Here is a 15,387-nt window from a genome sequence, read left to right on the forward strand (position 1 = left end):
GATGATATCTTAGATGACATCTCTTTATATAAACCTTACTAGGAATCAAGTCCTTTTTTAAAAAATGAAGGGAGCACCACGCACTGTCATTAATACTCACTGTCAGCTTCCCACGGTAGGTACTCCTTCGGCCCCGGCATTCAGCTGGATAAACGTTGAGCTCTTTGCAGATGGTCCCTTTTGGAACTGTGGGTGGACTGATGACAGCATCCACAATAGTAAGAGAGATACGCTCATCTTTGAAAGCAAAGTCAAAGGAAGGTATATCCTGAAATACAATTCATACTATTAAACGAACTGCCTGCATTTCCAAGGCACTTTTTCTCTAAGACTTTCAACTCCCCTGTGTTCTATAAGCAGCAATGCCTAAATGCCAATAACGACACATCTAAATAGGATACTCCACTCATACCTCTTCTGAGTACATTAAGTATTTTCTGATCCTGCACTGTTTGTGTCAGATTCTGTGTAGGCTTTGGGGCACAGCAGTGAAAGAGCTCCTATTCTCTGAACCAAGTAAGTGCCTACCTTCCTTACTTTTGTTCTCTGCACGGCAGAACAAATGGGACTGCTAATAGGGCAAGGAAAAGGAAACATCCTTCTGATCAGGACGGGACACTCTAGTGCCCTTCCTTGAGCTCACACTTGCACATTTTACTCCGTGGCAACCTCAGGCTGAAGCCAGAGCCATGCAAAAGTAACGGTGGTTACCCTTCTATAGCAGTTGCGACTCTGCAGCAGTCCCTGGGAAAAGCTTTGCTCTTCTTCTGAGGAAGAAGCACCACTCAGCTCTCCTGCACAGTAATTATGAGCAACTTCCTAGCCTAAATTTAGAATAAAACGCAAAGGTTCTCCACCCTCATGTGAGTTTGAGCAACCTTTTCTAAATTTTTACCCAAAGCTGGTATTATGTTAGAAATTAATATTTTATTTAAAAATCAAGTTTATAACATATTTCATATTTAAAGTAGTTTAAAAAAACAGATGAGATTTGCTTTCTCAAACCACAGCCGAACTGTATAAATAGTCAGTTCTCATCATTCACAATAGCTATGATCTAAAAAGTCACTCCAAATACTGAATTAGAAGATTAAGGAGTATTCACCTTCAAAGAAATCCCCTGGGCTCCCATATTATTTATAAGCATCAGACCAGCCATCAAAGCTCTCTACATTCTAACCCTCTCCATGTAAATCTGACAACACCACCACAGGGCAGTGTCCCCTAAGTCTGTGGATCCTGGAGGAAAGGCACTCTCCTCTTCCCTTGAACTCATACAAACCTGACTTCTCTTGGCAGAGCAATTCCCAAACCACTGAGTACTTTCGGGTCCCCACTTGTCCAGTGGTCCAAACGCTCAAACGCAAGAGCTACTGCCTCTTCCTTACCTTCAGGGCCTGGTGCCTGGAGATCCTCTCCCCGCCATCCTCACCTGTGCTCCGCAACCCCTGCGGTCTAGACCAGTCATTAGGACTCCTTTGTATTTCCTCATACCCGTCTAATCGGACCTCCAAGACACGAAAACTGAAGGAGCTCCACCTACGGATCAGCTCAAGCCTTTTGAGGCGCTTTTGCAGAAGCCAGGATTAGGAAGGCGCGTGCGACTTGAATGATGGAAAGCACCCCCAGGTGGGCACCTCTCCGCTCCCCCAGCTCCCAGGAACCGTCCTACAAGCAACCACGGCTCGCCGCCACGGCTCAGCCCAGACACCCCGAACCCACCTTCCCCAGTGAGTGGAACCGCGGCAGGAGGAAGCCGGCGCCGCGTCCGCCGCACGGCGAGGCGCACGTGTCTAGCGGCTGCTCCGCGGCCTCGGCCGGCGCCGCCCGCACCTCCCTCTCCCGGGCCGCCCGCCCGCTGCCGCCCAGGTCCCCCGGCACCGCGAGCTCGGCCGGGCGCAGCCCCGGCGCCGGGAGGCCGCCGCGCACCTGCACCGCGTGGCTGAGCCCCTCGCGCACGGCGTAGTTGAAAGACTCCACGTGCGCCCGCGTCAGCTCCTGCAGCGCCGCCTTCTGCTGCTCGGGAGGGACCCCGTAAGAGGGGTCGGTGAGATGCCTCAGGCTAGGCCCGCTGGGCAGGCCACGCCACCGGCCGCCGGGATCCATGCCGCCTCACGCCCCACACCAGCGGCGGCTCCGCGGCGCGGGAGCAATGGCCGGCCCCGCGGCCTGCCGGGAAGTGTAGTTTCCGACAGCTCTGCCCGGCTCGGTCCGGCAGCTTTATGGGGTCGGTGTGCAAACAAAACCGCAGCGCGAATGGGCGGCCGGAACTGCACGGAGCCAGAGCAGGACGGACCGGCCCCAGTCCGCTTCTGCGGAGAACGCTGGCGGTGGGGGCGGTCCCGCTGCCCGTGGGTTGGGAGTGCGGAGTAGCGCTGTCTTCCCTCGAGCCCGACCCTGGGCCATCATGCGAGAGTCAACCGTTACCGTCAGCCAGCTCGTCACTGGAACCCAAGCAGAGGCGGCCCGGGCTGACCCTGCCCTTCTTCTGGACCGAAGCCACGGGCCGGGGAAGAGGGCGTCCACGTGGACTCATCGTCCTTGGGCCTCGCGCGCGTGTCAGTGCGTGGTGCAGCCGCTGCACACCGTACTGCGCACGTCTAAAGTGAAGGCGTGGCCAGCTTCCACCTTTGCACACTTGGGAGGCCGCCACCGAAATGCAGCCAGTGAGCTGACCCCTCGCCCCTCAAAGCGTGCTCCCGCCCTTTGGGAATGCAGATTCCCTGGTGTTAGCCTCCCCTCTTCCTAGTTCTGCTAGCGGGTTAGTCAGCATTTTGTGGCTGTGGCGCAGGACCTGGGGGGAGGGGGACAGCCTAGAGAGGGAATGATCTGTTTGGGCTCCTGGTTTCAGAAGTCCTGTCCACTGCCTCCATTACTTTGGGCCTGAAGTAAAGGCCCATCGTGGTGGAAGGGCATGGAAGAGGAAAACGTTCATCTCATGGCAGCCAGGAAACAGAAAGGTAGTAAGATATAGTCCTCAAGGGCATGTCCTCAAAGCCATCCCCTCCAACTAGTTCCCACCTAATAAAGACATAGCTGATTCCCTCAATGGGTTGATCCCATTGATGAGGTCCAATCACTTCCCAAGAGCCTTCCTTCCCTCTGGACATTGCTGCATTGGGGACTAAGCATTCAACACAGAAGCCTTTGGGGGAGACTTGATATTCAAGTCACAACAGCTGTTCATTTCCATTCCTATATGACTTTCAGAGGAGTTACCTTCTAAGCCTAGTTCTCAACACCGACAGATCTACCCAGATGTGCAGCTATAACCTAGGTCCTGCCTCCCCTCCTTCACAGTGCCTCTGCTCCTTCTAGGAAACCCTTCCTCTAGTCAAGGACTCCTGAAAGGCAGGAGAATAAAGGGATTCTTGCAGGGGCCATCATTCCCATCAGCACACAAAAAGGCCAGAAAAGCTCTTAAAACTACTCACAGATCCCTTTCTCTTTTCAGCTACCCCATCATTTCTCTGTCCCCTTCAGAATACAAATTGGAAGAATTGACCATCCTCACTGTCTCTCCACTGTTTTCAAGGTTCATTGATGTCACAGTTTTCCTTTCATGGTTGAATAATAACTCATTGTTGTGGATGTACATTTTGTTTATTCATTCATTAGTTGATGACATTTGAGTTGATTCTACTGTTTGGCTATTATGAAATGCTGCTGTGAATATCAGTGCACAAGTTTTTGTTATGTGTGTTTTCAGTTCTCTTAGGTATTACAACTAGGAATGGAATATATTTGCCGGGTTTCTGTTCTCACGACGAAAAGGCTCAGGAGTCACTCTAGTTAAACTGGGCTAACTGGGCTGCACGAAATAACCACACAGGAGACACAAATACCTTTTTCTTTGGGGTTGCTGTGACGGCTCCTCTGACCTTAAGGGTCCGCAGAAAGAGAGAGAGAGAGAGAGCCCGCGCACTGACCCCTTTTATTGAGAAGCTATTCAAATGAGGCAAGGGGTCAGGTTTCAGGGGGATGAGTCTATCTTCATGATGTCCACTGTCAGCAGGTTGACTGACACCTAGGTAGGCCACACCCAAGGGTACAATAAGAGGAGGGGACACATACAAGGCACTTCCATGGAAGATTCTATCCTAAACAGGGCAAGGGGTTATATTACAAAGGAACAGGTGAGCATAGTTTCACCCATGGGGCTATAGCAAGACACACCCATTTCTGTGACTGAGCGCTTCAGCACCCAGCTTGGGAGTGTAACTCAGTCACCCGTAAGGTTGGCCTCCCACATATATTAACTCCATAATTAACATTTTAAGGTTCCGTGAAACTTTTTCAAAGCACCTGTACAATTTATTTAATATATAAGGATATTGTAGCAATAAATAAGGATTCCAGCTTCATTGTGTCCTTACCAGTGCCTAATACCGTCTTTTGATTATTACTTGCTCATGCAGTAATATCTGGTTGTGGTCTTGATTTGCATGACCTAATAACCAGTGATATTAAGCATACTTTCCTCTGTTTATTGATTAATATTTTCTTTGGAGACGTGTTTAGATACACGGCCTATTTAATATTGGCTCATATTTTTATTGTGTTGTGATAGTTCTTTGTGTTACATATGGCTGTCCTTAATAAGCATATTACTTACAAATCTTTTCTCCCATTTTGTGAGGTTTTTTTTTCCTTGATGATGTCAAACTTTCCAAAAAATTTGTAACTTTGATGAAGTGCAGTTTATTTCTAAGAGTTTCATAGTTTAAACTTTAATTAAGTCTTCAAACCTTTTTGTAGATTGTTTGAAAAAGGGATCCACTTCATATCTATTTTCAATTGTCTTTGCACCATTTATTAAAGAATATTCTTTCCCCTGCTGCATTATCTTAGCCCTCTTGTCAAAAATCAATTGACCTTATGTGCAAGGGTTTATTTTAGGATTCTCAATTCTATTTCTTTGATCTGTGTATCTGTCCTTATGTCAAAACCACATAGTACAGATTAATGGTAGCTTTGTGGTAAAATTTTAAATTAAGTATACATCTTTCAATTTTGTTCTTTTCCCTGTTTTGGCTATTCATTGTTCTTCGTAGTAACATGAATTTTAATGTTAACTTGTCAATTTCTGCCCTCACCCCAGAAGAAGGAGAAGGGGGAAGGGGGAGGAGGAGGAGGAAGAGAGGAGGAGGAGGAGGAGGAGGAGCAGCAGCAGCAGCTGAGGTTTTTGATCAAACTAGTTCATTCAATTTGGGGTATATTTCCAACAATAATTTCCTTACAATCCACAAAGATGAAATGTCTTCCATTTATTCAGATATTCCATAACTTTCTTCCAAGATTTTTGTAACTTTTGGGGTACAGATGAATTTTTGTCAAATTTATTTCTAAGCATTTAATTGTTTTGGTGATCTGGCAACCTTGATGGACTCATTAATCCATCTATTAGTTTCTGTAGATTCCTTAGTCTTTCTATACATAAGATCTTGTTGTTGGCAGAGAGTCCACTCTCCCTTTCTGACCTGGACATCCGCCCTCCCTTCCTTTTGTCTAATGGCTCTGCTAGAACCTTTAGTACACTTCTAAATGAGGTGTCAAGAATGGATATTTTTGTTTTCTGCCTGATACTAGGGAGAAAGTTTTCAGTCTTTGACCATTATATAGGATATAGTCTTTGGGTTTTTCCAAAGATGCCCTTTATCAATTCTTTTATTACTTTATGAGGAAAGTTGCATCTTCTGACTCCTGTGTGTTTTTATCAAGGAAGAGTGTTGTACATGATTTGAGTGTGTGTGTGTGTGTGTATTGAACCCAGGGGCATGCTACCACTGAACTACATCCCCAGGCTGTTTTTTTTTTTTTTTTAAAGAGAGAGAGAGAATTTTAATCTTTTATTTTTTAGTTTTCGGCGGACACAACATCTCTGCTTGTATGTGGTGCTGAGGATCCAACCCGGGCCGCACGCATGCCAGGAGAGCATGCTACTACTTGAGCCACATCCTCAGCCCCCCGTTTTCATTTTTTGAGACAGGGTCTCACCAAGTTGCTAACACTGCCCTCAAACTTGTAATTCTTCTGCCTCAGCCTCCCAAATTGCTGGGAATTTCTTTCCCTTTTTGTAGTGCTGGGGATTGAAGACAAGACCTTGTGCATGCTACAAGCACTCTACCCCTGACCTAATCCCTAGCCCCTGGAAATATTTTTTCTTAAACCCTCTTTTGTCTAATATTAGTAGCTCTATTTGAATTATTGTTTACATGGTATATCTTCTCATATTCTTAATCTGTCAGCCTATTTGTTTTTTAATCTAAAGCATACCTCTTGTAGATAGCATGAATTGCATAATTCTTTAAAAATCCATTTTGGTCTAAAAAATAAAAATAAATTTAAGAAATCCACTAGGCATAGAGGTACACACCTGTAATCCCAGTGACCCCAGAAGCTGAGGTAGGGGATCAGAAATTCAAGGCAAGCCTCAGCAACTTAGTGTGACTGACTCTCAACACTTAGTGAGAACCTAATTGGGGATGTAGCTCATGGTAAAGTGCTCCTGGATTCAATCCCCAGTACCCCCTCCTGGAAAATACACTTTGCCAATCTCTGTCTTTTGATAATGGTGAATGTTTAATCCATTTGCATTAATGAAATCACTCGTAAGACAGTATTTATCTGCCATTCTGTCCTTTGTTTTCTATATCTCATGTCTCCCTCCCCCTTTGTTACTGTCTTCTCTTTTCTTATATACTTTATACTTTCTATTTAACATTTGAGTTTCCTTATCTTTTTGACTATAATGTTAGTCTCTTTGTGGTTGATGTGTCTTGGTGTGGCTCTCTCTGAATCTATCCTATTTAGAATTTATGGAGCTTCTTAAATGCATTTTAATTGTGTGTGTGTGTGTGTGTGTGAGAGAGAGAGAGAGAGAGAGAGAGAGAGAGAGAGAGAGAGAATCAAAGTAGAGAAGTTTTGGGTCACTATTTCTTCTAATGTGTGTGTGTGTGTGTGTGTGTGTGTTTGGGGGGTACTAGAGATTAAATCCAGGATACTGTACCACTGAGCTATATCCCTAGTACTTTTTTTTAAAAAATTTTATTTTTTGGTAAGTTGCTGAGGCTGGCCTTGAACTTGAGATCCTTATGCCTCAGCCTCCCAGGTCACTGGGATCACAGGCATGTACCACCACACCGGCAGTTAGGCACGTTCATAATACCCAGGAAAGCATGTTGCAGTCCTTAGTCCTCACTTCCTGCCATGTACAGACTCAAGGTCACACAAAAATAAAAGCTGAGGGAATACAGTTTTTCCCTGGGCATGCACATAGTCCTATGCCTGCGTGTGACCTTCTGTGTTCTTAGAAATATGTTGAAGCTTTTCAAAACTTCCTATGGACATCTCCTTCCCCAGCTTCTCCTCTTTTGGTCAGTTTGCTATTGATCCGATGGTTATAGTTACCTCAGGAAGTTGATGTAAAATAACTGCTGCACTCATTTTCAGCAAGTGTATGCAGGGAAAAGATCGTCACCTGGGCAAGCTCTGAACCCCATCAAATAAACACCAGGAGTGGGGGCTTCATGGAAGACCAGAAATGCCAAGCCGTGGCAGTTCTCTGGTAATGGGGCTTCGAGGAGCTCCAGCCTCTTTCTGCCCACTTGATGGCTGCTAGGATGCTGGACTCCTCTGTGGGTTTGTGGCTACTGGCTTCTGAGGCTGCCATGGAGCAGGAAGGGGGATGGAAATGAACAAGTTAAAATGTCAAGGCTAAAAGTTAAAAGCTCATGGTTCTTACTGAGAGGCAGCCATTTTTATTAAATAAGTTGTTTTTTTTGATTGCTGCTAACCTTTAGTAAATGTCCATACCATGTTGCTGGCGTTCTGTTGCTTTTTCGGCAGAGGGGATTTTCAGAGGTTCTTACTCAGCTATTCCAATACAGGACATTCACCTGATGTCCTCTCACATGAATTTTTAAGGAGTTTTGCTGCGATCTTCAAGCCCTCCCACAAAGCATCCCACCTCACAGGGGTGTTTTCCCTGCCTTTAGGGATACTTTAGGGAAAACATCTTCAAAGTTTTATTGCATCTCTGGGGCCAAGGAGAACAGGAGGTTCTTTAAGGAGGGTAAGCTACTGAGAGCAGGTGTGACCAGCTTCTGAGAGGTGTCCTCTAGTATCTTTGAATGTGCACTCTCGGGCTTCTCAGATCTGCCTGCCTGGTGCCACACCTGCTCAACCCTGCACTTTGTCCACAGGACCTCTGCTGAGCCCCATGGAGAGTGTCATGTCACATCTGAAACTTCTTTGGAGTAGGGTACCTAAGCCAGGGTTTCTGGCTTGGAAAGACCCTCATCTGTGCTAGAAGTCGGTCTATGGAGTATAAGCAGCCCCTGGGGTGAGCCAGCTGTATCTAGGGAGAGCAAAGCATGCCGCCACATTGCATAAGAAGGGACAAGTTAGTGACTGTTTCCACGTGTGAAACCTTGAGGTGTTTGTGCTTCACAGCCACATAAAGACTTGCCCCAAGTAAAACGCTCAGGAAGGAACCTTGGCCTTCCAGCTCATCATGGAGGTTGCCTCCTTTCAGAAGCCCCTCCAACTCCTCCTGACTGTCCTCCACAACCAGGATCCACACAATACACAAGACGTGTGAAAAGTGGGGAACAGATTTCAGCACTTGAAATGGCTTTGATGCTTCACCCCAGAGCAGTTCTGAAGGACAATCTGTTGGCTGATGTAATGAGCAGTGTCCCGGGGTCAGCGGACTATGGCCACATCTGGCTTGGTTGGTGTGTGGTCTATGAGCTTAGACTAGTTTTTCTGCTTTTTTAAGTTTGGGGGGAAAACCCAAAGCATATGCAACAGAGATCCCACACAGCTTGCAAAGCCTAGGGATTTGTTAGCTGCCTGTTTATAGGGCAAGTCTGCCTCCCCCTGGATAATGGTGTCATGGATTTAAATAGTGAGGGACATCCTAGGACAGCCAACACTACAGTAAATGACAGACACATGGGGGCAAAAACACTTGGAATATCTTTAATGCACCAGGCATTTTAGACATCCATAAAATCACCTCATTTCAGAAATCATGTCCTCTTAGGTACAGAGTCTGTGTTCAGGACCAGAGACACATATACTACTGAGTTCTCGATGGCACCCACGTGCTACATGCGACCCACTTTGGCACCTTGTGCTGGGTAGCAGAGCCACCCCCACCACAGGGCTTTGTCCATGCCTGCAGACACCTCAGCTGTTAATGAACACACCTGTGGCTTCATTAACACCTGCTGGTTCTGTGGATCCCAGTACACTTCTAGCCCTCCCCGATATCCCATGCATGTGACCATCAGCCTGAGGAGCGTAGTGACACATCATGTCAGCTGGTACATGGGCAGCACCTGCTCCGCTCCATCTGAACACTGAGGCACTTAGATGCTCTTGGTGAAATGGAGCTTATAGTTATCTTAGGAGTAAAGTGTGAGGGAAGAGGCTTTTTTTCTCATAATTAAAACTTCAGCACATATTTAGATTTATAAAGTCACATGTTTACATTTCCCCACCAAGGATTCATGCGCTGTTGAAGTGAATGAAAGCATGTTTGAATTTCCAAATGCTGTGATGGAAGCAAACAGAACCTGCTTGACAACACCGGCTTGTGCCATGAATACATCAGTGTCTGACTGTTCTGAAAGAAATGCTCATTTCCAAAATGAATTTTCTAAGAAGCCTTGTGTGATTCTTCCAAGCTAATCATGCTTTTCTCCTTCCTCCTCAAGCAGTGGCTCCAGGCATCTCAAGACATCTTGCTGCCTGAGGCTCTGACGGAATTGGCCAAGGGGGGCGCCAGCATTCTCTGCCAGCTCCCAGGTGTCTCCAGCATGAGAACCCTGGTGCTCTTCTGGTTCTCATTCATCCTCATGACAAGCCCTGATCCTCGGGTCAGGCTGCAGTCTCTTCCATGAGATAAGAAACTAAGGCACAGAAAGGTAACAGGCTCAATGGACACTGTGCGATCAACGACAGAGCCAAGGTCGGCATCATCGTGTCCTAATAAGCAGCGCCGCCTCCCCAGCATCTGGACTAAGGAACAAAGCCAATGGGGAGCCAGGTGTGTGGCCTTCTGTGCCAAGGATGGCACGGAGGGACATGGGGCAGCTCTGAGCCAACCTCCCACCTTAAGCAGAAGAGATACATAAAAGAGATCCGTATCTGAAACCCTGTGAGGGACCCACCACAAGGACCTCTTTTACCTAAAGCCTCACCTCCCTCAAATGCATGTGTGAATGCAGGTTTCTTAGAAGCCCTGCCAGGAGTCGCACTCCTCCTGACAGCTGATCCCTTAGCTCCCTCATGGCAAGAGCTGCAGAACTTTCCCGTGCCCCTGACTTGAGTCCCAGTGCATACAAAACCTCCACAGTCCTGTAGACCTGCCAGGGCCCCAGCACCCTCCACTTTCTAAGTGGACATGCATCTTCTCTCTGCCTTTTCAGAACTCCCAGACACCAGCCCCTCGGCTGCCTCACCACTGGCTGTGTGAATTCACTCTGGATGCAAACTTCATTCTCCATGTTCCATGTGACCAGGAGGACTTTCACTTTGTAATTCCAAATCACCAGCTGAGCGGAGCCAAGCCAGCCGGGAGGCCACTTCAATGTATCACCTTCCCATCCCACACCCACTGCTACACCTATGAAATCAGTCTTAATCACTATTCCTTTTTTGTCGCCATAAGCTCCCACATCTCATCGTACCTGAGGAGGCGACATTATTCCTTCTCCTTCTTAAAGTCACCTGACTACAGAAACTGCCAAGTAACAATGAATAATGGAAGACAGCACGCCCCAAGAAAGCTTTCCACACATCTGCTGTGACTTCCCGAATACTCTAATCTCACACTGAACACAAACGACGTCTTGCTCCCACTCTGTCAATCGACTCATTACTTGGAAACCACATCTGAATGAACCTGTTTGTAGAGGCCTCCCAGATGCTGTGTCCAGCTCTAAACCACACCTCACCCATCTGCAGGATAGATGCTCAGAAACTGTCCCTGCAGCTCCAGGGACTGCTTGGAGCACAGGAGAACATAAGAGGGAACGCCACCTCCCTCCGGCCAGGGCCACCTGGAGAGTGGAACTCTCCCTTCTCCAACCCTTGGAGAAGCTTTACAAAGGTCAAAAAAAAAAAAAAATAGAGTGAAGGAAAGGGAACTCAGCAAATGTGCATCTAGAATTCTCGTTAAACAATGATAAGTGAGAACCATGTCCAAAGACCCTGTCCACCCACCCCACCTATTAAGTAAAGCACGATATGTTTTTCCTCTCATGCTTATTTGATGCTTACAGGATTGGCAGACTGGCTGCTTTGTTTCTAAAACATGCAGAGAGCAGACTGACAGCAGTCTGTGCTGTTCGGTGCCTAATCCCAGGACCCCCGATAGGCACGCCACCAGGAAGGGGGCGAGAAAATGGCCTCCCTGAGACACTATGCACGGCACAAAACTAAGGACAGTTGGTGCATGCGTGTCCAGAGTTTAGTGGGGCGGAACGAGGTGGAGGAGATGAGCAGGGAGCACACGGGCTACCTCCAGAACGCACAAAGGGCCACTGTGTCCCAGCACAGCGGGCTGCAGCAATGCTCAGAGCTCAGGCCGCAGCAGGTGGAAGGACCCCGTGGAGGCCGCAGCGCCTGCCATCCCGGGAGGAGAGGCTCTGTGCCCAGGGCCAAGTACGGAAAGACCTGCAAAGAAGAGCACACTCAACAGCCAGATACTGATGGTGCCCCCTCGGAAGGCTGGCCTGCTCCTCCCTCAGGGACATCTGCTTCAGGTCCCGAAAGCCTCCACAGCTCTGTGGAGCGCTCCGCTTGGGCAGCGCCCTGAGCAGCCCGTGGGGACTCTCCGGAGTAGCCTTCTCTTATCACACCCGTGCCAGGGCTCTCTTCCCATCTCCATCCCGTCCTTCACAGCTTGATGAAAGCGGTCGGCTGAGGCTGAGGCTGTTGCTCCACGTCTGGGGGCGGGAAGACGCTGGATATGGCTATGTCCACGATGCCCTGGCACAGTTCTGCGTAGAGCTTCCTGGAATGAGTTTCAGAAGTCACTGAGGATGTTCATCAACGTGCAAGGGAAAAACAAAGGCTTCTCTCGTGTTTTTTTTTAAACCAAGCTCTGCCCTAGAAATCCCATCTCATGACCATCATTATAAAACTGGCTTCCGCCACAGAGACAAATAACTCAGGAGGCAGCTCATGCAGGCAAAGAATTCTCTCAAAAGCTGTGTGTGCCTATAATCCCAGCTGCACAGGAGGCTGAGGCAGGAGGATCACAAGTTCAAACACAGCCTCAGCAATCTACCGAGGTCCTAAGCAACTCAATGAGATCCTGTCTGTAAAAAAAAAAAATACAAAAAAGGGCTGGGATGTGGCTCAGCATTAAGTGTCCCTGAGTTCTCCCAATGCCAAAAAAAAAAAAAAAAGAGAAAGTAATGCATTATCTCAACAAATAGCTTCTTTTTCTTTTTAATTTTTTTTCTTTGTAGTTGTAGATGAACAGTATGCCTTTATTTTACTTATTTATTTTTAAGTGGCGCTAAGGATTGAACCCAGTGCCTCATGCATGCCAGGCAAGTGCTCTGCCACTGATCTACAGCTCCAAAGGCCCGCCGGGTGAACCGATCAGACAACTCCTGCTCTAACCACAGGGAAGACAGGCAATTTCAACAGCATGAGAGCCATCTGCCCTTCCAGGAGAGGACCCACCTCAGCTTCCCCTTCTCCTCCTCCTCCTTGGTGAACAAGTGAACAGGCATTGAAAAGACACTTCTTTCAGCACAAGAACAAGACCTCAGGGCCCTGGCTCCTACCTCAGCAAGGAGGCTCAGGTAGCCTCCAGGCCCAGCTCACTGTAAGACCCCACCCTATGCAAAATCATGTACCAAAAAGACAGCATCTGGGCTGGGGTTGTGGCTCAGTGGTAGAGCGCTTGCCTCACATATGTGAAGCACTGGGTTTGATTCTCAGCACCACATACAGATAAATGAATGCAATAAAAGTCCATCAACAACTAAAAAAAAATTTAAAAAGACAACATCTGTTCACTTTTCTATTGCTATACTTGAAATATACTCATAATACTATAACCTGGGTAGCATCTGTCTCCTTCCTCAAGTGGACTTCCTTGGGGACACTCTTCTTTACCTGTCCCGAGACCCTGCCATTCCCACCAAGACCGAGCAGAGGGACTCCAGCAGACATGGAGTGGCAGCTGGGGAGCCAGGGAGAAGAGTCCAGAAAAGACAGAGCACTGATGCAAGCTGTGAAGCCTGGGGCCCTGCTCTGCACGGCTCTTCAGGGAAGCTGCGAGTCTCCACTGGAACACAGGGCTGCTGCTGGTGGGCAGGACATCGGAGCACTGCCTCACACTCTGGGTTAACTGGGGAGAAGTTGCTGTTCCTCCACCCTCCCCTTTGGGTGTCGAGAGCCATCTGTGGACTATGTGTGGACCAAACAGGCATCACAGCCAGGAAATAGGAAAATCTGGTATTATGGGACTTAACAGTGGCAATACTGCTTAAAGATGGCCCAGACACTCAGCTCTGCCAGGTCCCACACAGGTGGATGGGGTGACCTGCTGGAGCCCCATAGCCTCTCAGAGATGGGTGTAGCCTGCCAAGATGCCAATCAACCTGCTGACTGCAAAACCTCATGAAGCAAGACTCCACCCCTGAAACCTCATCCCTGCCTTTGACATACCCCCTCACACCGCTGGAGCCATTTTCTAGTTGTTCAGCTCCAGCTCCTATGAGGGCTGGACCTATCAGGGCCTCCATGCCTCTTAAAACTGTAATTCTCACTTTGTCTTTTATTTCTTCACTAATTATTTCAGACTTTATTTTCTCAGGTGGCTCAGCCCTTCCTGAGCAGGAAAAATTACCAAGCAAGGTGCTGGCCGCCTTGGGGTAACAGGGCATCCATCCTTAACTCCTCATGGGGTAAAAGAAGCACACTAGCCTTCCAGTACCGCTGCTGGGGCCCTGCTCAAGGGTTTTTACCCTATAGGGGGGCACCACTTTGATGGGAACTGCTTCATTAATATACAAATAAGCTTCAAGAATAAACCAAAACAGAATCACTCCCCCTCCACACAGCAGGGTCCCCTTCTTTCTTTTCTACACATTATACTTGTAAGTCTGACTGCATTCTTCATCCTGTTCCCTGACCCACCACCAAGATGCAATGGCACCCTTGACTTCAGTACACACCATGGCACTCAGAGGCCCCATCTGGACACTCTCAAAGCTCTCCATAGAGAGCCCACTCCACTGCCCCCATCTCCGCTGATGTGTAAGGATGGGCCAAACATAAGTAAATCTCCCACCAAAGCCACTAGGTAGTAGAAAGGTGATATTACGATGTCTCTACTGCAATTACTAACTCGTGGAGGAGCAGTGCTAACCAGGAACATGTGTCTGTTCATCCAACCATCGCTTATAGAGAACTGAGTGCCTGGCAGTGCTGGGCTCCAAAACTGAGTGATAACAAGAACCCAGGCCACCCCCTCATGGTCTATGCCACCTAGAAAGGAACAGAAGCTAGTCAACTTGGTGGCAATTGCCACATGAAGGGAATTACTAAGACTCTGGCTGGAGGATATTGGGATTGTCCAGGGACGGCTCCTTGAGATGCCATTTTGGCAGAGAAGGAGCCGGTCATGGTGAGACTGGTGGTGGCGGAGGGGGCTCTATATAGGGATTATAGCCAGCACAGAGGCCCCCAAAGCTGGACAGTGGGCAGCAGCCCTCAGGATGGAGGGCGGGGTCTGGTTCTAATCTCAGGTGCAACCTGAGATCTGGTTTCCATGTTTCCACTCTGGCTGCACTGGGGAGGGTGTATTTTATGGCGCAGTGCAGAAGTGCAGACCCAGGGGGCTCTTCGGAACAGCCTCCATGGTGCTGGGAGATGACCTGCCAGAGCGTCAGTACTGGTGGCAGAGGACAGGGAGGTGGGAGGCAGAGCCCATGGCTCAGGGGGCAAAGATGAGGGTGCCGGCAGGGGAGGAAGGATCTGTGTCCACTTCCCACTTAGACTGTGGGGATAGGGTGGTGGCCTTCCAGCCCCAGAGGCGGGGTAGTCTGTGGAGAGGAGGGCGAAGGGGCTGCCTACGACATCCTCCCAGGATCCGACATCCTCCCAGGAATGAAGAGCTGAGACAATCTGTGTGGGAGGAGCCAGGCAGCAAGATGAGGGAGTAGGAAAGGCAAGAGGAGGGAGGGCAGCGCAGAGCATGGAACAGGGCGACTCTGACAGAAGGACACAGGATACGCAGGGCCCACTACCGCGGAGGTGGAGAAGGGGAGCGTGAAGACCTTCTGCTCCCACCCCCAGTGGACCTCAGTTCCCACTGGGCCTTCGGCTCAGTCACACCCCTTGACCCTCCTC

At 48.5% G+C, this 15,387-nt stretch overlaps 2 protein-coding genes across 2 annotated transcripts in view; both read right to left on the minus strand.

Moving 5' to 3' along the window:
* Polr1b (RNA polymerase I subunit B) overlaps positions 1 to 2,140 on the minus strand; it is a 27,482-nt gene extending 25,342 nt beyond the window's left edge. The window contains exons 1-2 of the mRNA XM_071601815.1: positions 1,930 to 2,140; positions 101 to 268 (exon numbers count right to left, since the gene is read on the minus strand). Of these exons, the coding sequence (XP_071457916.1) occupies positions 101 to 268; positions 1,930 to 2,106 (345 nt within the window). The 5' untranslated portion in view covers positions 2,107 to 2,140. The remainder of the gene's footprint in view (positions 1 to 100; positions 269 to 1,929) is intronic.
* Positions 2,141 to 8,971: 6,831 nt separating this feature from the next.
* The window catches only part of Ttl (tubulin tyrosine ligase), a 34,286-nt gene continuing 27,870 nt past the window's right edge, over positions 8,972 to 15,387 (minus strand). Inside the window, exon 7 of the mRNA XM_027952058.2 lies at positions 8,972 to 12,028. Within this exon, the coding sequence (XP_027807859.1) occupies positions 11,911 to 12,028 (118 nt within the window). The 3' untranslated portion in view covers positions 8,972 to 11,910. The remainder of the gene's footprint in view (positions 12,029 to 15,387) is intronic.

Source organism: Marmota flaviventris, chromosome 14, assembly GCF_047511675.1.
Source record: "Marmota flaviventris isolate mMarFla1 chromosome 14, mMarFla1.hap1, whole genome shotgun sequence".
Taxonomy (NCBI): domain Eukaryota; kingdom Metazoa; phylum Chordata; class Mammalia; order Rodentia; family Sciuridae; genus Marmota; species Marmota flaviventris.